The sequence below is a fragment of the Hyperolius riggenbachi genome, chromosome 3 (assembly GCF_040937935.1).
Source record: "Hyperolius riggenbachi isolate aHypRig1 chromosome 3, aHypRig1.pri, whole genome shotgun sequence".
Lineage (NCBI taxonomy): Eukaryota > Metazoa > Chordata > Amphibia > Anura > Hyperoliidae > Hyperolius > Hyperolius riggenbachi.
The window spans coordinates 106888072-106908985 of record NC_090648.1 but is presented as its reverse complement, the minus strand read 5'-3'; the positions used below and the strand labels follow the sequence as shown (position 1 = coordinate 106908985).

At 47.2% G+C, this 20914-nt stretch overlaps 1 protein-coding gene across 1 annotated transcript in view; it reads left to right on the top strand.

Moving 5' to 3' along the window:
- LOC137561089 (zinc metalloproteinase-disintegrin-like protein H3) overlaps positions 1–20914 on the top strand; it is a 147974-nt gene that overhangs the window by 32261 nt on the left and 94799 nt on the right. Inside the window, exons 9-10 of the mRNA XM_068272334.1 lie at positions 191–360; positions 15679–15760. Of these exons, the coding sequence (XP_068128435.1) occupies positions 191–360; positions 15679–15760 (252 nt within the window). The remainder of the gene's footprint in view (positions 1–190; positions 361–15678; positions 15761–20914) is intronic.

Sequence of the window (20914 nt, the reverse complement as noted above, 5' to 3'; positions counted from 1 at the left end):
CTAGGCACCTGCCATGCCTGTTTGTGGATGATCAGGCTCTACCCTGCATTGCAGAAAGACACATGCAAAGAGGACAAGTGCAATAAACAGTATTTTGAGATTTGGTCAAAGTGTATGGGGACGCATATTTGAATATTGGAGATTGGACTTGAATTAGGATCTAGCATGCTAACTGTTGTAATCTGCACAGGAGTACAAGCCCCTCGACGTGTACTTAATTCTTACTGGCATCGAGATTTGGAACACCAAAGATCAAATTTTAGTGGACACCGCATCCGAGAATGTATTGAAGAGGTTTGCTCGCTGGAGGTGGGAAACATTATCGGCCAGAGTACCGAACGACCACGCTCAGCTGATAACGTAGGTCCCTCCCCCTGGAAATGATTTCATGTTTATTTGTAAATTCAATGTTCTTGGTGTAATTTCTTTATCATAAATTGTACATTTCAGTAACATATTAATAGTTCAATGCAAAGAATGCTATTAACCATAAGTAGTAAATGTATTGCCTTTCTCAAGGTGGCCACACACGATACAATAAAATGATCAGATTTTACCGCAATTCAATAAATATGATCGGATCTCCTGAAAAAAATCGACAGCTTTTTCTTTCATTTGACTGAAAAATCTGATCGGATTTCCCGTTTTCTTCGATTTTAATCGATCTGGAATGCCAGATATTTTTCTTCAATCTTTCTAAAGATTGTATGGTGCGTGTTAGATTGTCAATTTATTAATATACACACCCTAGAAATTTTGTCAGAGTTTCCAATCATTTTTATCATAATTGGGGAAAAATTGAACGTAGGTGTGTGGTACATTGGTCATATTTTTGAAATGTTACAATCAGTCAGAAAAATTGATTGCAATTCTTAAATTGAACAGATATTTAAAAAATTGTATGGTGTGTGGCCACCTTTATAAATATTCTCTGATAACTATGGGTTTCATTCACAAAATGTATCTCAAGAATTATCTCTCTTTATCGATTTGTCACCTTGTCAAAACAATAGCTTTTCCGCCCTTTGCAAGAAAAAGAAATCACTCAAAATAAGTTACCTGTCTTGTTGCTGTTCTCTTTCAATGATTCAGCAGAATCAGTATAATTTTTCGATGACACTTTCAATAATAATATCATTCATGCTGGCACGTCCTGATGGGATCTCACATGACACCCCTGTGGCCATGGAGACCCGATGCTGAAAGCAGTGATTAAAGAGACTCTGAAGTCTCCTAAAATCCCACTTTTTATTCAACATTTAACTTCAGTACTATAAGCCAAGGTAAAACGCCACATCCCACGGCAGAAAGCTGTTTGGAAACCCCCCAAATCCCCTAGACTAAAGGCTCATACACACGGGGCACAACTGTCGCCACAAACACGTGGCACGCGCATGTCTGGGCGACAGTTGCCGCGTGTGTATGAGGCGCGCACCCCGAACTGTCGCCGGAGACAGCAGTTGCCGTGCGATGGAAAAGTTCAATCGCCGGCAACTTCTGTCTCTGAAACTGTCGCTAGTCCGCCACGCGTACTGCGTGTGTATGTGCGGACTAGCGACAGCGACCCAGAGCCAGAAGGGAGCTTACGCGGGGGACTAAACTTTTGGCGACAACTTCCGCCGCATCTCTGTCCCTCTGTGCAATGTGTGTACAGCTGCCACACAGAGGGACCTGGCGACGAACTGTCGCTGCTTTATTTATTTATTTTTTTGTCTCTTGTCTGCTTGCAACTGCAGACATTTGTGCCTCATGTGTATGAGGCTTAAATGTGGGGAGCGCTTCCGAGTATATAGAGAGAGCTTAGGGCTGTAGCTCTGCCTCTACTCGTGTCAATCCCCACTGATTGCCACCTCTCCACGCCCCTCTCAGTCTTCCTTCGCTGAGAGGGGTGGGGAGAGGCGGAGATCAGCTGTGATTGATGCGAATGGAGGCAGAGCTGCAGCTCAAAGCTCTGCCTCCCCGGGCAGCAAAATCCATGACCAGAAAAGTCGTGGATTTTTGCCCCGTTATTTAGGGGGTTTCTAAACAGCTTTCTGCTGCGGAGATGCAGTGTTTTACCTTGGCTTATAGTGCTGAAGTTAAATGTTGAACAAAAAGTGGGATTTTAGGAGACTTCAGATTTTCTGTAAGTAAGTTAAAGGAAACCTAGAGTCATAAAAAAAAACTGTTTAACTTACCTGGGGCTTCTGGTGGCCCCCTGCTGACGTCCTGTGCCCGCGCTTGGACAAACCGATCCTCCGGTTCCGTGCAGCGACCCAGTTTCATTTTCAGGGACTCAGCCAGTCAATGGCCACTGCGGCTGTGCCACTGCTCCTGTCGCTGGTAGCGTCCTGCACATGTACAGTACAATAAAATCACGAGCGCTGGTACAGCTCCCGCTATATATCGGGCACCGCGGGCACCCAAAAGCCGAAATGTGTAAAGGCGCCTATGGCAGCGCCCGGGAATTTTTATCTTTAGTTTAGGTGTCAGGGAGGTAGTTGGGGGAGGGGTTAAGGGTTAAGCATCAGGTAGGTAGTTTGTGCGGGGAGGGGGGTTAAGAGTTAGGCATCAGGTAGGTAGTTTGTGCAGGAAGGGGGGTGAAGGGTTAAGCATCAGGTAGGTAGTTTGTGCGGGGAGGGGGGTTAAGGGTTAGGCATCAGGGATGTAGTTTGTGGGGGGTGGGATTAAGGATTGGGCGTCAGGAAGGTAGTTTGTGGGGGGTGGGGTTAAGGGTTGGGTGTCAGGGAGGTCGTTTGTAGAGATGTAGCGAACGGTTCGCCGGCGAACGGTTCCAGGCGAACTTAGGGGGTTCGCTTTCGCCTGCACCAGGCGAACTTTTGCGGAAGTTCGATTCGCCCCATAATGCACTATGAGGGTCAACTTTGACCCTCTGCATCACAGTCAGCAGGCACATTGTAGCCATTCAGGCTACACTAAGCCCTGGAGCCCCACCCCCCCCTTATATAAGGCAGGGTCCGGCGGCCATTAGCCTCACTCGTGTGCCTGCTAGAGAGAGGAAAGGGACAGCTGCTGCAGACTTTTTCTCCTAGGGACAGATTAGTTAGGTTCTAGGCTGCTTTGCTTGCTCCTGACTGATTATTATTGCTTTTAAAGCACCCAGCAACAGCTCTTTTCAGAGCTCAACCTGTACATTTTTTTTTTCTGTGTGTCAAACTGACACTTTTGTTGCAGGCACAGCCTTGCTAATTGATTTTGTGTGTGCCACTGCCAGCAGCCCAGCACATTCAGTGACTACCTGTGTGTGTGACATGGAGCTGCACATTGTACTACCCAGTACTGCATATACCCCAGTACCTGTTGTGTTTACTTAACCCACCTCATCACTGCATATACCTAGCGTTGTCTTGAGTGAACCCAGCTCACTGCATCTAACTACCTGTTGTGTTGAGTGAGAACCCACTTCACTGCATCTTAAGTACCTTTACTGTTCAGTGAACCCAGCTCACTGCATCTAACTACCCACTACCTGTTGTGTTTACTTAACCCACCTCATCACTGCATATACCTAGCGTTGTCTTGAGTGAACCCAGCTCACTGCATCTAACTACCTGTTGTGTTGAGTGAGAACCCAGCTCACTGCATCTAACTACCTGTTGTGTTGAGTGAGAACCCACCTGGCCACCACACTGCATCTAACTACCTGTTGTGTTGAGTGAGAACCCACCTGGCCACCTCACTGCATCTAACTACCTGTTGTGTTGAGTGAGAACCCACCTCACTGCATCTTAAGTACCTTTACTGTTCAGTGAACCCAGCTCACTGCATCTAACTACCCAGTACCTGTTGTGTTTACTTAACCCACCTCATCACTGCATATACCTAGCGTTGTGTTGAGTGAACCCAGCTCACTGCATCTAACTACCTGTTGTGTTGAGTGTGAACCCACCTGGCCACCTCACTGCATCTAACTACCTGTTGTGTTGAGTGAGAACCCACCTCACTGCATCTTAAGTACCTTTACTGTTCAGTGAACCCAGCTCACTGCATCTAACTACCCAGTACCTGTTGTGTTTACTTAACCCACCTCATCACTGCATATACCTAGCGTTGTGTTGAGTGAACCCAGCTCACTGCATCTAACTACCTGTTGTGTTGAGTGAGAACCCACCTGGCCACCTCACTGCATCTAACTACCTGTTGGGTTGAGTGAGAACCCCCCTCACTGCATTTTAAGTACCTTTACTGTTCAGTGAACCCAGCTCACTGCATCTAACTACCCAGTACCTGTTGTGTTTACTTAACCCACCTCATCACTGCATATACCTAGCGTTGTGTTGAGTGAACCCAGCTCACTGCATCTAACTACCTGTTGTGTTGAGTGAGAACCCACCTGGCCACCTCACTGCATCTAACTACCTGTTGTGTTGAGTGAGAACCCACCTCACTGGATATAGCTAGCATACCCCCGAGATGGACAAAATGGACAAACCAGGTAGAGGAAGAGGTAGAGGCAGACCCAGAGGAAGGCCACCAGGCACCGGCAGGTCTGTGGCTGTGCGAGGTGGTGTTGCTGTGATTTCGTGCGGACCTGCCCCAAAATACAGTGCTCAGAAGAAGGCACGTGCCATCACTTCCCAAAATCGTGAGGAAGTGATTGAGTATTTAACACAGAACACCTCATCTCCCACAGCCACCAGTGCTACAACAAGCACCACATCCGCTGCATTTGAAACTTCGCAGGAGTTATTTGGTGGTGGTGGTGAAATCACTGATTCCCAGCCACTACTGCAACAACAACAAGAAGGCGCAGGTACACCACCTCATATGTCTGAGCGATAGTATGGACGTAACGTGTGTGGATGGGGATGATGGTGGACCACCTGAAGTTGGTGACCTTGAGGAGGTGTCTGAGGAAAGCACAGCTGGCCAGGAGGATTATGATGACGATTATACGGATACCACACATGTTCCCGGTAGAGGAGATGACCAGGGGGACAGTTCAGAGGAGGAGTCAGAAAGGGGTAGGAGGAGACGACTCCATGATAGAAGCAGAGGGAGCTCGTCCTCAGAAACAGCTGGGGGCAATGTCCGGCGCCATGTATCACCAGCTATGGCCAGCCAGCCAACCAACATGCCCTTCAACGTCAGCTGCTGATGCCACCCTAGCGCCATCACCCCAGGGGGGTTCAGCGGTTTGGAAATTTTTTCACGTGTGTGTCTCAGATCAGAGCAAAGCCATCTGTTGTCTCTGCCAGCAAAAATTGAGCCGTGGAAAGGCCAACCCTCACGTAGGGACAAGTGCCTTACGAAGGCACCTGGAGAGAAGGCACAAACAGCTATGGCAAGAACACCTGAGGAAAAGCAGCACCCCTCAAAAGACAAGCCACCCTCCTTCTCCTCTTCCTCCTTCAGGTGCATCGTCTTCATCCACTTTCTCCCTTGCACCTTCACAGCCACCCTCCTCCACACCGCCTCTTCCCTTCAGCGGTTCCTTCTCCTCTGCCCACAGCAGTACCCAGCTGTCCGTGAAGGAAGTATTTGAGCGTAAGAAGCAAATGTCTGCCAGTCACCCTCTTGCCCGGCGTCTGACAGCTGGCGTGGCGGAACTATTAGCTCGCCAGCTATTACCATACAAGCTGGTGGAGTCGGAGGCTTTCCGTAAGTTTGTGGCCATTGGTACACCGCAGTGGAAGATACCAGGCCGCAATTATTTTTCACAAAAAGCCATACCCAAACTGTACCGTGCAGTTGAGAGGCAAGTGGTGTCATCTCTGGCACACAGCGTTGGGTCAAGGGTCCACCTGACCACGGATGCCTGGTCTGCCAAGCACGGGCAGGGCCACTACATTACATACACAGCCCATTGGGTCAACCTGGTGATCGATGGCAGCAAGCAGGGAGTATGTGGCTGTGCAGAGGACCGACTTGTCACACCTCCACGGCTTGCAGGCAGGCCTCCAGCCACCTCCTCTCCACCTGCTATCACCGCTTCACTGTCGTCATCCTCCTCCTCCTCCTCCTCCTTGGCTGGTGCCGCCATCTCCTCTCCAGCTACACAGCCCCAGCACCCCAGGGCCTATGCTGCATGCCAGGTGCGCCGGTGTCATGCAGTGTTAGACATGTCTTGCCTGAAAGCGGAGAGTCACACTGGAGCAGCTCTCCTGGCTGCTCTTAACAAACAGGTGGAGCAATGGCTGACCCCGCACAAGCTTGAGATCGGCAACGTGGTGTGTGACAACGGCAGCAATCTCATTGCTGCGTTGAATTTGGGAAAGCTGACACACATACCCTGCATGGCACATGTGCTGAATCTGGTCGTGCAAAGATTTGTGTCCAAGTACCCAGGCTTAGAGGACGTCCTGAAGCAGGCCAGGAAGTTGTGTGGGCATTTCAGGCGCTCTTACAAGGCCATGGCACGCTTTGCGGACATTCAGCGTAGAAACAACTTGCCGGTGAGACGCCTGATTTGCGATAGCCCGACTCGCTGGAATTCCACCCTGCTGATGTTCTCTCGCCTGCTAGACCAGGAGAAAGCCGTCACCCAGTACCTGTATCATTACAGTACAAGGACACAATTTGGGAGGATGGGGATGTTGTGGCCCAACAACTGGACACTGATGCGAAATGCATGCAGGGTCATGGAGCCCTTTGAGGAGGTGACCAAACTGGTGAGTCGCGATGAGGGCACCATCAGCCACTTGATCCCCTACGCCTACTTCCTGGAGCGTGCCGTACGTAGAGTGGTGGATACAGCTGTGGAGGAGCGTGAACAAGAAGAGTTAGGGCAGCAGGAGTCGTGGGAGCCATTTACACACGAACCCGATGTTTCCACAACACCGGCGGCAGCACAGAGGGGGGAGGAGGAGGAAGAAGAGGAGTCGTGTGGGGAAGGGGAGGAGTCAGACTCTGATGATGGTGATGATGAGGAAGGTGTTTCTGTGGAGGAGGAAGAGGCGGCGGAAGGAGAACAACCGCGGCAGCCATCACAGGGGGCTTCTGCTGCTCCACGTTCCCGTGGTATTGTTCGTGGCTGGGGGGAGGAAGAGGAGTTGCGTCCCGTCACTGAGGAAGAGCAAGAGGAGATGGAGAGTACGTCTGCATCCAGCTTTGTGCAGATGTCCTCTTTCATGTTGTCCAGCCTGTTGAGGGACCCCCGTATCAAAAAACTCAAGACGAATGACCTGTACTGGGTGGCCACGCTACTAGACCCTCGGTACAGGCACAAAGTGGCAGACCTCTTAGCAACTCAACAAAAGGCGGAAAGGATGCAGCACTTGCAGAACAAGCTGTCGATGATGCTTTACAATGCATTTAAGGGTGATGTGGCTGCACAACGCAATCAAGGTACCACTGGCAGTAACCCTCCTCCTCCCAAGTCCACGCAGGCAAGAACAGGACACTCCAGCGATATCAGGGTGATGTTGGACATGCGGACGTTCTTTAGTCCAACTCCTCGCCATAGTCCTTCCGGATCCACCCTCCACCAACGCCTGGACCGGCAGGTAGCCGACTACCTGGCCTTGAGTGTGGATGTAGACTCTGCGAAAAGCGGCGATGAACCCTTGGACTACTGGTTGCGCAGGCTTGACCTGTGGCCAGAGCTGTCCCAATTTGCCATACAACTTCTCTCTTGCCCTGCCGCAAGCGTCCTGTCAGAAAGGACGTTCAGTGCAGCTGGAGGCATAGTTACTGAGAAGAGAAGTCGCCTAAGTCACGACAGTGTTCAGTACCTGACCTTTATCAAAATGAATGAGGAATGGATCACGGAGGGCTACTGCACGACCGAAGACTAAGTCAGTCCCCACACACAGCATCTCTGCCTGCTGGCCGCTTGACTGCCTTCTCCGCCACTACCAACAGGGTCCAGGACTCTAGGCGGATTCCTGAATTTTTAAGGCCGCTGCTAGCAGCTGCTGTAGCAGCGGCCGCTATACTAATTTTTCTGGTGCGTGTACATGTGCCCATCCCCCTTCGTGATCATTTCCTTGCCGCGGTGAAGGGGCTTGCGCATCACAATGAAGCAATGACCGCCGGCTATTTGAGTGTCTCGGGTGGGGGTGGCACACAAAAGATAATAAGGTTGTTGCTTCATTGTGGTCAGACCAAATTTGATCAGCTGGACAGTCACTGTTCTGTCATTCAGCTACATCAGCCGGGCGAGCATATGGGCTGAAAAGCCACCATCACCTGCACTCTCGTCATGGTGCGCACCAGTCCAGCACGGCCGTCACTACACAAACGGCTGTTTGCAGTCACTGCATACCTTTCACTGCATCTGTGACTGCACATTATACCTGGCAGTCAGTGCATAACTTGCACTTGAATGGATACACTATTAAACAATTTAAAAATACAACCATCTAAACTTTCAAACAATTTAAAAATACAACCATCTATCATTTTCAAAATATTTAAAAAAAGGCAAAAAAACTTGCCCTCCGTAAAACATTCTTGGCAAATGCTTTCGACTTGGTTGGTCTTCCGCTGGCTCAAGGGTCCATCTGACCACAGATGCCTGGTCTGCAAAGCACGGTCAGGGCAGCTACAGCATGGGTCTCTGCAGGCTCCCACTTCGGGCCGGAATCCAACCTTCATTCCCAGCGGTGACAATGGCAGACTTGCCCTCCATAACGGATTCCCGTTAAAGGATTTAAAGTTAATTCCTTTCAAATACACAGCAGGGCCTCGAAAGTCCGCCTCCTGTATTGTTATTTTTGGTCACTACCTCGGGGCGGGCGGGCGTGCATGCCTGCCCGCTGCCCTCCTTGGATGTGTAGTGGTAGCCGTTTCTCAGGCTGCACACCGGATTCCATCCCTCATTCCCCGGCCATTACCCAGGGTCACAAATGACAGACTTGCCCGCCTCCATATGATTCTCGTGAAAGGAATGTGGTGTCATCTTTGCCCGCCATAACTGGTTCTCGTTAAAGGATTTAAAGTACATTCATTTCAAATACACAGCAGGGCCTCGAAAGTCCTCCTCCTGTATTGTTATTTTTGGTCACTACCTCGGGGCGGGCGGGCGCGCATGCCTGCCTGCTGCCCTCCTTGGATGTGTAGTGGTAGCCGTTGCTCAGGCTCCACACCGGATTCAAACCCCTCATTCCCCGGCCATTACCCGGGGTCACAATGGCAGACTTGCCCGCCTCCACAGGATTCTCATTGTAGCGGTACTGAACAAGTACACAGCAAGTAGAAAATGTAATGCCATGGAAGGTTGAGAAGGAAGTCACACATTACCTGACATCACTGAGTGTGGGAGAGCAGTCTCGCCATGTTGCGCAGTAGTCCATCATGGCCGTCACTACACAAACAGCTGTTTGCGGTGCGTTACACAGTGAGTTTGGTGTGTCAGTGTGAAGCAGTACTCTAATTACACTCCCTGATTGATGTATACACATGCAAGATGTTTTAAAGCACGTTAGGCCTGCAATTTAGCATTCAATGTGATTTCTGCCCTTAAAACGCTGCTTTGCGTCACATCCAGATTTTTCCCCGGGACTTTTGGCATGTATCCCACTCCGCCATGCCCCCCTCCAGGTGTTAGACCCCTTGAAACATCTTTTCCATCACTTTTGTGGCCAGCATAATTTTTTCTATTTTTCAAAGTTCGCCTCCCCATTGAAGTCTATTGCGGTTCGCGAACTTTTCCGCGAACCGAACCTTCCGCGAAAGTTTGCGAACCAGGTTCGCAAACCGAAAATCGGAGGTTCACGACATCTCTAGTCGTTTGTGGGGGGTTGGGTTAAGGGTTAGCATCAGGTAGGTAGTTTGTGGCTGGTGGGGTTAATGGTTGGGCATCAGGGAGGTAGTTTGTGGGGGGTGGGGTTAAGGATTAGGTGTCAGGTAAGAGTCAGATGATGAGGAAGGTGTTTTTTTTAGGAGGAGGCGTAAGAACAACTGCAGCAAGCATTCCCGTGGTATTCTTTGTGGCTGAGAGGAGGAGGAAAACTTACCTGACATCACTGAGGAAGAGGAAGAAGAGATGGATAGTATGTCTGCAATCAAATTTGTGCAGATGGCATCTTTCATGCTGTCCAGCCTGTTGAGGGACCCCCGTATAAAAAAAATGGGGAATGAGTGGACTGGGTGGCCACGCTACTAGACCCTCAGGATAAGCACAAAGTGGCGGAGATGTTACCAACTCACCTGAAGGCAGAAAGGATGCAGCACTTGCTGAACAAGTTGGCAACTATGCTTTACAGTGCGTTTAAGGGTGATGTCACAGCACAACGGAATAAAGGTACCACTGTCAGTAATCCTTCTCCCATGTCCACGCAGGCAAGGACAGGATGCTCCAGCGATCTCATGGTGATGTTGGACATGCAGACATTCTTTAGTCCAACGCCTCGCCTTAGCCCTTCCGGATCCACCCTCCACCAACGCCTGGACCGGCAGCTAGCCGACTACCTGGCCTTAAGTCTGGATGTAGACACTGTGAGCAGCAATGAACCCCTGGACTACTGGGTGTGCAGGCTTGACCTGTGGCCAGAGCTGTCACAATTTGCCATCTAACTTCTGTCTTACCCTGCCTCAAGCTTCCTGTCACAAAGGACCTTCAGCGCTGCTGGAGACATTGTCACAGAGAAGAGAAGTCACCTAGGTCACAAAAGTGTTCAGTACCTCACCTTTATCAAAATGAATAAGGCATGGATCCCGGGCGGCTATTGCCCGCCCGAAGACTAAGTCAGTCCCCACACAGCATCTCTGCCTGCAGGCTGCTTGACTGCCTTCTCCGCCACCACCAACAGGGTCCAGGGCTCCAGGCGGATTCCTGAATTTTTAAGGCTGCTGCTAGCAGTGGTCGCTATAATAATTTTTCTGGTGCTTGTACCTGCCTGCCTAATTTTTTTGGCTGCACTGCAGCTGCTACAACAAAACAAAAGGCATGTACATGTGTCAATTCCCCTTCGTGATCGTTACCTTGCCGCGGTAAAGGTGCTTGCGTATCACAATGAAGCAATGACCGCCGACTATATGAGTGTCTCGGGGGGGGGGGGGGGGGGGTGTCGTTGCTTCATTGCAGACAGACCAAATTAGATCAGCCGGACAGTCACTGTTCTTCTGTCATTGAGCTACCTCAGCCCGGCGACCATATGGGCTTGAAAACCGCCATGGCCTGCACTCTCGCCATGGTGCACACCAGTCCAGCACGGCCGTCACTACACAAACAGCTGTTTGCAGTGCGTTACACAGTGAGTTTGGTGTGTCAGTGTGAAGCAATACATTAATTACACTCCCTGATTGATGTATACACGTGCAAGATGTTTTAAAGCACTTTAGGCCTCCAATTTAGCATGCAATGTGATTTCTGCCCTTAAATCGCTGCTGTGCATCAAATCCAGATTTTTCCCCGGGACTTTTGCCATGTATCCCACTCCGCCATGCCCCCCTCCAGATGTTAGACCCCTTGAAACATCTTTATCATCACTTTGGTGGCCAGCATAAATGTTTCTAGTTTTCAAAGTTCGCATCCCCATTAAAGTCTATTGCAGTTTGCAAAAGTTTGTGCGAACCGAACTTTTGCGGAAGTTCACGTTCGAGGTTCGCGAACCAAAAATCGGAGGTTCGAACCATCTCTATTAGGCATGCAGCCCTATAAAATTTGCCTAGCCCTGTACTAGCGTGTGACCCAATAATCCTAATACTTAATATTCCTGAATACATGACTTACATTTTTTGCATTTTTTCTTCATTTTTTGCTTGTTGTTTTCAAAAGTTTTCAGAAGCAGACAATGGGCCTGATGCACAAACCACCGCCAATATTACTGTTACTAACGTCAGCAGAGTACAGCGCATTACACAATTAGTGCGACTCGTGGTGATGCTCGGATACCCCCAATCGGCCACGGCGGAATCAAAATCCTCCGCAGTCGTGATTTTGATCCAGATTTGAAATGGCCTTACGTATTCGGCCCAGATTTCACAAGTGATTGTCTCTAAAATTCGGAATCACGGGCCATGATTCGTGATTAAAAGCCCGCCAAAACCTAGAAACACGAAATTTGCAGGATATGTTAAAAAAAACTGTGGGAAAAAGTATTCTTTTCCTATTTTTTTTTAACTTTTTTTATGTTCAGAATGTGGGAAATTTTAAAAAAATGATGTGGGGTCCCCCCTACAGAGTATATTTAACCCCTTGTCCCCCATGCATGCTGGGATAGCCAGAATGCGAAACCCCGGCTGACTGGGGCTTCGCACCATGAGCTATACCAGCCTGCATGGTCCATGGTATGGGGGGGAGAGGGGCGGCCAAGCCTTCCCCTCCTCCCGAAGCTCTTATCAAATCCATGGATAAGAGGCTGTTCCCCAGGAGGAGGAGGGGTGACTTAATAGAGACCGCAAGATAGAGGATATTGGCGTGGAACCTTTTCTGAGGATATTGGCGTGGGAACATTTTTTTTAACACAGGTAAGTATTTCTGGTTAATTAAGAATATTAAAGGACTTTTCTCGTCGTCGTGTTTTTATTGCATTTAACCCTTTGTGGAAATTGGTAAGGGGTACTTTGAACCCCTATACTCATTTCTCCTAGGAGGGGGGCAGGCATCTGGACCCCCCCCAGGGAGTATTCACCCCCACCTCCTCCTGGGCCACAGGAGGTGGGGAAGAGCCCCTTGTCCATAGATTGGACAAGGGCTCCGGAGGGGGGGGGAAGGCATGGGGGACAAGGGATTAAATATGCTCTGTAGGGGGGACCCCACGTCATTTTTTTTTATTACTTCCCACCTTCTGAACATGAAAAAAAAAGTAAAAAAAAAATAGGAAAATAATATTTTTTCCCCCACTATTCTTCTTAACATATCTGGCAAATTTGGTGTTTCTACCATGTAAGGGGGCTTTGCTATTAACCGCTAAAGTCGGCGGGTTTTCGGGTGATAATCACGGATATTGGGCCGAATACTTGGAATAATAGCTGGATTCGTGATTGACTACTGTAATCGATTCCCAATCACGAATTCGGATCATGATGTTGGATAGTGAGAAAATGCTCGCAAAATCACAGCTATGCCGAGATCACGGACTGTATCCAAGCAACACTACGTGGTACATGCTAACACTAGCATTGCTTTAGTAGTGTGAATTACGTCATTTGCTTTTACATACAGTGGGATGCGAAAGTTTGGGCAACCTTGTTAATTGTCATAATTTTCCTATATAAATCGTTGGTTGTTACGATAAAAAATGTCAGTTAAATATATCATATAGGAGACACACACACAGTGAGATTGTGAAATGAAGTTTATTGGATTTACAGAAAGTGCGCAATAATGGTTTAATTAAAATTAGGCAGGTGCGTAAATTTGGGCACCACGAAAAAGAAATGAAATCAATATTTAGTAGATCCTCCTTTTGCAGAAATTACAGCCTCTAAACACTTACTGTAGGTTCCAATGAGAGTCTGGATTCTGGTTGAAGGCATTTTGGACTATTCCTCTTTACAAAACATCTCTAGTACATTCAGGTTTGATGGCTTTCGAGCACGGACAGCTCTCTTTAACTCACACCACAGATTTTCAATTATATTCAGGTCTGGGGACTGAGATGGCTATTCCAGAATGTTGTACTTGTTTCTCTGCATGAATGCCTTAGTGGATTTTGAGCAGTGTTTAGGGTTGTTGTCTTGTTGAAAGATCCAGACCCGGCGCAGCCATAGCTTTATCACAGATTTCTGGACATTGGTCTCCAGCTCCAGAATCTACTGACACTGAGTGGAATCCATACGTCCCTCAACTTTGACAAGATTCCCAGTTCCCGCACTGGCCACACAGCCCCACAGCATGATGGAACCTTCACCATATGTTACTGTAGGTAGCAGGTGTTTTTCTTGGCATGCTGTGTTCTTTTTCCTCCATGCATAACGCCCCTTGTTATGCACAAATAACTCAATTTTAGTTTCAACAGTCCACAGCACCTTATTCCAAAAGGAAGCTGGCTTTTCCAAATGTGCTTTAGCATACCTCTGTGCTGTGGGCAGAGAAAAGGCTTCCTCTGCATCACTCTTGCATACAGCATCTCCTTGTGTAAAGTGTGCCGGATGGTTGAACGATGCACAGTAACTCCATCTGCAGCAAGATGATGTTGTAGGTCTTTGGTGCTGGTCTGTGGGTTGACTCTGACTGTTCTCACCATTCGTCGCTTCTGTCTATCTGAGATTTTTCTTGGTCTGCCACTTCGAACCTTAGCTTGAACTGAGCATGTGATCTTCCATTTCCTCAATATGTTCCTAATTGTGGAAACAGACAGCTGAAACCCCGTAGACAGCTTTCTGTATCCTTCCGCTAAACCATGATGGTGAACAATCGTTGTCTTCAGGTCAGTTGAGAGTTGTTTTGAAACCCCCATGTTGCTACTCTTTAGAGAAAATTAAGAGGCGGGAAACTTACAATTGACCCTCTTAAATACTCTTTCTCATAACTGTATTCACCTGTGTATGTAAGTCAGGGACCACTGAGCTTACCAAGCCAATTTGAGTTCCAATAATTAGTTCTAAAGGTCTTGGAATCAAAAAAATTCAATAAAATTTTGCATCTGCCTAATTTTGTTTGAACAATTATTGCACACTTTCTGTAAATCCAATAAACTTAATTTCACTTCTCAAATATCACTGTGTGTGTCTCCTATATGATATATTTAACTGACATTTTTTTATCCTAAAAACCAACGATTTATACAGGAAAATCATGACGATTAACAATGTTGCCCAAACGTTTGCATCCCACTGTAACTAGCAAAACAAACACTTCCGGGTTGAAGGAGGAAGCGTAGCAGTCACGTGACCGCGGCTTGGAACGCAGCGTGGGATGCGCCGTGGGACGGGTTAAAGAAGTAGGCTGCTGCGTAAGTTTAACCCCCCATCCCCCCAGCCCCCCCCCCCCGCACACACCCACTCAGCTGCACTAATTAAGAGGATGAAATCCAAATGACACTCATTCGGATTTCACCTGAAATTGATCCGTAGAAACAGCTCAGAAACGTTATTAAAGACAGAAGATAAGCTTAGTGATTTGAGGCCAGTATAACTGTTCAAGGAGTTATGAACATTTACATGTCTCCACCACTAGTGGCAGCATTTATCACAGAGCATCTGCATGCTACATTCACGAGTATAGAACTCCCTTGGACCCCTCCCCCCTCCCCCCCCCCACTTAAAGAAAGAGGCAAAACCTAGGTACCCACGTGAAGATAGATCAGTGAATTTGCAGCGACTAACGATTTTTCCTCGATCCATCGTTTACAATTGCGCAACATGAAAATGAACGATGGGACGCAAATGATCATGTAAATGATCTTGGTACATTTACACTTAAGTCCATTGACTTTAGTGGACATCGTAACGATCGTCAATGATGTGATCTCTCATGACAGTCATTCAAAGTGATCGATCCTCACGAGTAGTCTGCAGTCACTGAACATCATTTAATGAGTTTTTGTTAACTGCCAATTACTGCCAATCACAGTGATCAGGAAGACAGAAATTGCAAAAAAGGCTCTGGTTCTTAAAGGGTCCAGAGCCTTTGGTACTAATGTAGTTAAATGATTCATAAATTGTCTCAAAAATTGCATCTTGGACCATAAGAAAGAAAAATGACCTCCCTATAATACAAATTACCATTTAGTAAATAATGGAGGAACAGAAAGACCCCAACTTGATGTACCAGGTCAGATATTCAAAGTTCTAAAGAGATAAATCACATAGTTCAGGTGTTCTTACGTGCTTTTCTTTGCTATACAGGGGCATAAACTTTGATGGTCCGACCGTTGGTCTGACATATTTAGGTGCCATGTGCTTAAGAACATCTGCAGCAGTTATCCAGGTAAGTCTTCACCTGTCCTTTAACACTGCATGGCCATAGGGCCTGCTTGCATGATTGAAAGAGTAAACATATCTTGTATACCTTCCTGAAGTATCTGTATGTTATATATGCAAAAAGTCTGCAAGCCACAGGGGCACAAACTCTGTGGGGGAGTGGTTAGGGTTAGGCACCACGGGGTTGGGGGATTAGGGTAAGGCACCACTGGGGGTTGGTTAGGGTTAGGCGCCACCAGGGAAGCGGTTAGTTTTAGGCGCCACCAGGGGAGGGTTCTGTGTGAGATTAGGGTTGGGGTAAGCTGTATTGTTGAATTACGTAACGATTTTTAATGTTATTATTTCCTGTCTGCTTTTACAATGGTATTTATCGTTAACCAAGTTTGTCAATGATGTTTATCGTTATCAGATTTCGTTATCCACCGGCACCATTTCCTTATCCAGCCGGGCCCTTTTTTCATGCATGCAGCTCAACCCCTTGTCAGGATAAATAGCCGGCAGCTAATGGTTGATGATTTGATTGCCCTATAGGTGCTATATATACTGCTAATGTAAATATAAGCACCTATGTAAATATAAGCACCTAATATAATAAGCAGAAATTTGGGCGTCCGATAAATATAGTTTTCAACATTAAAACATTACAGTTTAACTATGTTATGGTTTTGAAACTTGCAACGTTATAGTTTTTTTTAAATATATTTCATTTGCATGTACAAATTTTCCGTTATTAAATATTTTATAGTTTGTATGTACAAATTTTACATTCGTAAAGGTGTTTTTGCTTGGCTTCAGCAGCAGCGCGTATACCGCAAGTAAACTGCTATTGGAGCTGAGCCGGAGCCGCTCTCCTTTCCTCACAGACTGGAAGGTAGAGGCGAGGGGGACCCGGGCCTAATTGCAGGAGGCAGCCGTCGCTTGTTTGGAGAAAGGGAAAGGAGTGGTGGCCAGGGAGGGAGGGGGGCAGGATGGTTCCTGATCTCAGGATGCCACCTGAGGAAGTGGCGTCACCTGGCATCATGGGCGGCCCAGGGCTAGCCTTGGTAACTTACACACATTGCAAATATATAATAAGGGTTTACAAACACACCCACCCACAATTAGGGGGTGGGCACAAACTTAAACAACGGTTAATCCTTCCTAGGGTGAAGACCAGCACGACAGGAAGAGCAGCATGACAGGAAACACCTGAGACTGAAGTCCTCATTAAGGCCATTAGGTTATTGTCCATCCCCCAGGATTCATATCTTAATGAGCAAAGACTGTATACCTGTATGCCAGATAATGCGGTGGTTTACCACGGAAATTGGAATACCACGGAAATTTTAAGGCAATCACAAGACTCTGAAAAACCTGGTAGTATCTGAGTTTTATCATTGGTCGAATATGTATGCGGTATTCAGATTTCCCCAGAAAAATTCTGCATCCTCTGATTGGTCCAATGCTTTCGAGTTGTGTGATTGGACTAAAATTTCCGAGTTGCTGTAATTTGGCATTTCCCGATTTTTGCATTCGCTTTCCGATTTCTAATGACTGCTGTGGAAAGCTGATTTATGATCGGAAACTCAGCTTGGCTGCCCCTCTCCCCCGGAGCCCCCCCCCCATGCCATGGACCATACGGGCCGGTATAGCTCAGGGTGCGAAGCCCCAGTTGGCTGGGGCTTCTCATTCTGGCTATCCCAGCCTGCATGGGAAACAAGAGGTTAAATATGCTGGGTAGGGGGGACCCCACGTCATTTTTTTTTGCTTTCCCACAATCTGCACCTAAACAAAGTAAAAAAAATTAAAAATGGGAAAATAATATTTTTTCCCACTATCTTTTTAACATATTCTGCCAATTTGGTGTTTCTATCATGTAAAGGGGCTTTACTATTAATCTCTAAAGTATGGATGGTCGCTGGATTCCGCGGAATTAAGAATTCCGTGATTCCGGCCAGAATCTGATAATTCCATTCCATTCTGACGGAACGGAATTGCTATATCACTATGGCGGAATTTCCGCGGAAAAATACGAAATTCCGTGGAATTTTACGGAGTGCAAATATTTTTTCCACCGAACTAATTTTTCCCTAATAAAAAGTATTTCTGCTTGACAGACTTCCTTATTTCCTCCCTCACTTGGTCTTGTCTTCCAGGGAATTGTAGGATTTCAAAAGCCAGCTTACATACATTGGCCGGGAATCGAACCCATGTCTAGTGCTTGGTAGGCAGCTCTCCTCACCACTATACCACCACCAACACTACATGCTAAAGCCAGCCTAGCATGTACCATTATGATCTATCCAAGAGAAAAATGAGCTTGCTTAGGGATTTGTAGGCTGTCAAAAGCCAACTCACATACATTGCCCAGGAATCGAACCCAGGCCTACCGCTTGGTAGGCTGCTATCCTAACCATTATAACACCAACACAACACACTACAATACTACATGCTGAAGCCAGCCTAGCATGTAGCATTGTGATATATCCAAGAGAAAAATGAGCTTGCTTTTGGATTTGTAGGATTTTAAAAGTCAGCTTACATACATTGGCCGGGAATCAAACCCAGGCCTACCACTCTGTAGGCTGCTATCCTAACCATTATATCACCAACACTACATGCTGAAACTTCTTGGAGCAGACTAGCTTCCTCCCTCCAAAAGACACACATACATCCCCATAAAATCATTCAACAGCAACTGCGTGGACAGTCTTTGTGGTACACAGTCTCTGTGGCACAATTGGTTAGCGTGTTTGGCTGTTAACTGCAAAGTTGGTGGTTCAAGCCCACCCAGGCATGGCCTTGCCTTTTGTGTTCAGCAGTTGACCGAAGAGAACCCCAGATAGCCATGTAGATTCATCTCTCTCTCTCTCTCTCTCTAGTAGGGATGGTCACCGCTTTAGGCGGAATTGTATTTTCCACAATTTTGGGCGAAAATTGGTCATTCTGTTCCATTTGGTCGGAACGGAGAGAGAGAGAGAGAGAGCTCATTTTTCTCTTGGGTATATCACAATGGTACATGCTAGGCTAGCTTCAGCATGTAGCATTGTAGTGTGTTGTGTTGGTGGTATAATGGTTAGGATAGCAGCCTACCAAGCGGTAGGCCTGGGTTCGATTCCTGGGCAATGTATGTGAGTTGGCTTTTGACATCCTACAAATCCCTAAGCAAGCTAATTTTTCTCTTGGATATATCATATTGGTACATGCTAGGTTGGCTTCAGCATGTAGCATCGTAGTGTGTTGTGTTGGTGGTATAATGGTTAGGATAGCAGCCTACCAAGCGGTAGGCCTGGGTTTGACTCCTGACCAATGTATGTGAGTTGGCTTTTAAAATCCTACAAATCCCTAAGCAAGCTCATTTTTCTCTTGGATATATCTTGCAAAAAGTGTAGACCGGCACCATTGTATTATGCTCTTTCAATTTATTAAAAGACTTACAGTCACATTGAAAACAACGTTTCGGAGGCGAACCTCCTTTGTCAAGTTATGTCTGTGTCTAACTAACTATCTCCTATCTTCCTCTTATATACCTTAACATCAATAGGTTACACCAATCACATCAAAGCCTCGCCTCTGGCGATCCCTCCCCCTAACGTCCCGCCAAGCGGATCTGATGGGGAACCGTATATACAAATACCTGCCTGTGACGTGTCTCCACCTATGTGTCCTCTCCCAGTGATGGTGCGCGTCCGCTCCAGCCGCCGACCAATCAGAGCGGAGGAGCAGTATAACGTCATCAGGTCTATGCCCCCACAGGGAACGGACCTGATAGGAATCCTCCACTGCTGTAGGCGGTGCTAACACCGCCTAGATCGGATAGGCTGCAGAGCGACCACGTGAACGAACACGTGGGCGCCCTTCAGAGCGGTATACTGCTCCTCCGCTCTGATTGGTCAGCGGCTGGACGAGTCTGGATGGGCCACCTGGCGGGGATGCCAGGCTGAGTGGACGCGCACCATCACTGGAGAGGACACATAGGTGGAGACACGTCACAGGCAGGTATTTGTATATACGGTTCCCCATCAGGTCTGCTTGGCGGGACGTCAGGGGGAGGGATCGCCAGAGGCGAGGCTTTGATGTGATTGGTGTAACCATATTGATGTTAAGGTATATAAGAGGAAGATAGGAGATAGTTAGTTAGACACAGACATAACTTGACAAAGGAGGTTCGCCTCTGAAACGTTGTTTTCAATATGTCTGTAAGTCTTTTAATAAATTGAAAGAGCATAATGCAATGGTGCCGGTCTACACTTTTTTGCAAGATTTGAAGGGGATTCGAGTGCTGTGCATCCCACTACCAGGCACATTGGACAGGTGAACTACAGGAGTGCTGCCAGTCTACTATTGATTCTCTTGGATACATCATAATGGTACATGCTAGGCTGGCTTCAACATGTAGTGTTGGTGGTGGTATAGTGGTGAGGAGAGCTGCCCACCAAGCACTAGACCTGAGTTAGATTCCTGGCCAAGGTACGTAAGCTGGCTTTTGAAATCCTACAATTCCCTGGAAGACAAGACCCTCCTCCTCCTCCCTCCGGGAGGAGGGAGGAAGGAGAGAGGAAAGAAAAGAACTAAGGGAACATTCAATAGGTTCTATGAGTTACTAGTAGCATAAACAAGGTTCCATTTGCTATTACTTTAATTTTTCCTGTCGGAATCTGGAATTCTGTGGAATTTTAAGCGGAATTAAGCGCGGAACGGAATTTGCTGTTTCCGATCATCCCTACTCTAAAGTCGGCCGGTGTTGCTTCATTAACAAACTGTCATTTACCGCATTTAAATGTATACTTTTTTCCTTTGAAATGTTAAAATCGATTTTCTCAAAAAGTATAAGGTCTTTTTGAAAAAAATAATTCCCCTTGCTCCCAGTTCTCTTCTTAACATAACCTGCAAATTTGTTGTTTCTGGCTTCTAAGGGGGCTATGCTATTGAACGTTAAAGTCTGCGGGTTTTTAATAACGAATCTCAACTCGTGATTTGTGATTACATGCAGTTATTCGACTCAAAACCAAACTCGAGTTGGATATCTGTTTCTATTCGTGATTGTGATCATGAGTTAATTTGAAAGTGGGCGGAGTCGAATTCGTGATCACTCAAATCGTGATTGGAGGTATTCGAACACCCCACACACCCACTCACCTCTTGCATGTTCCAGGCGCTGGTGGTCCTGTCTGTCTGCTCT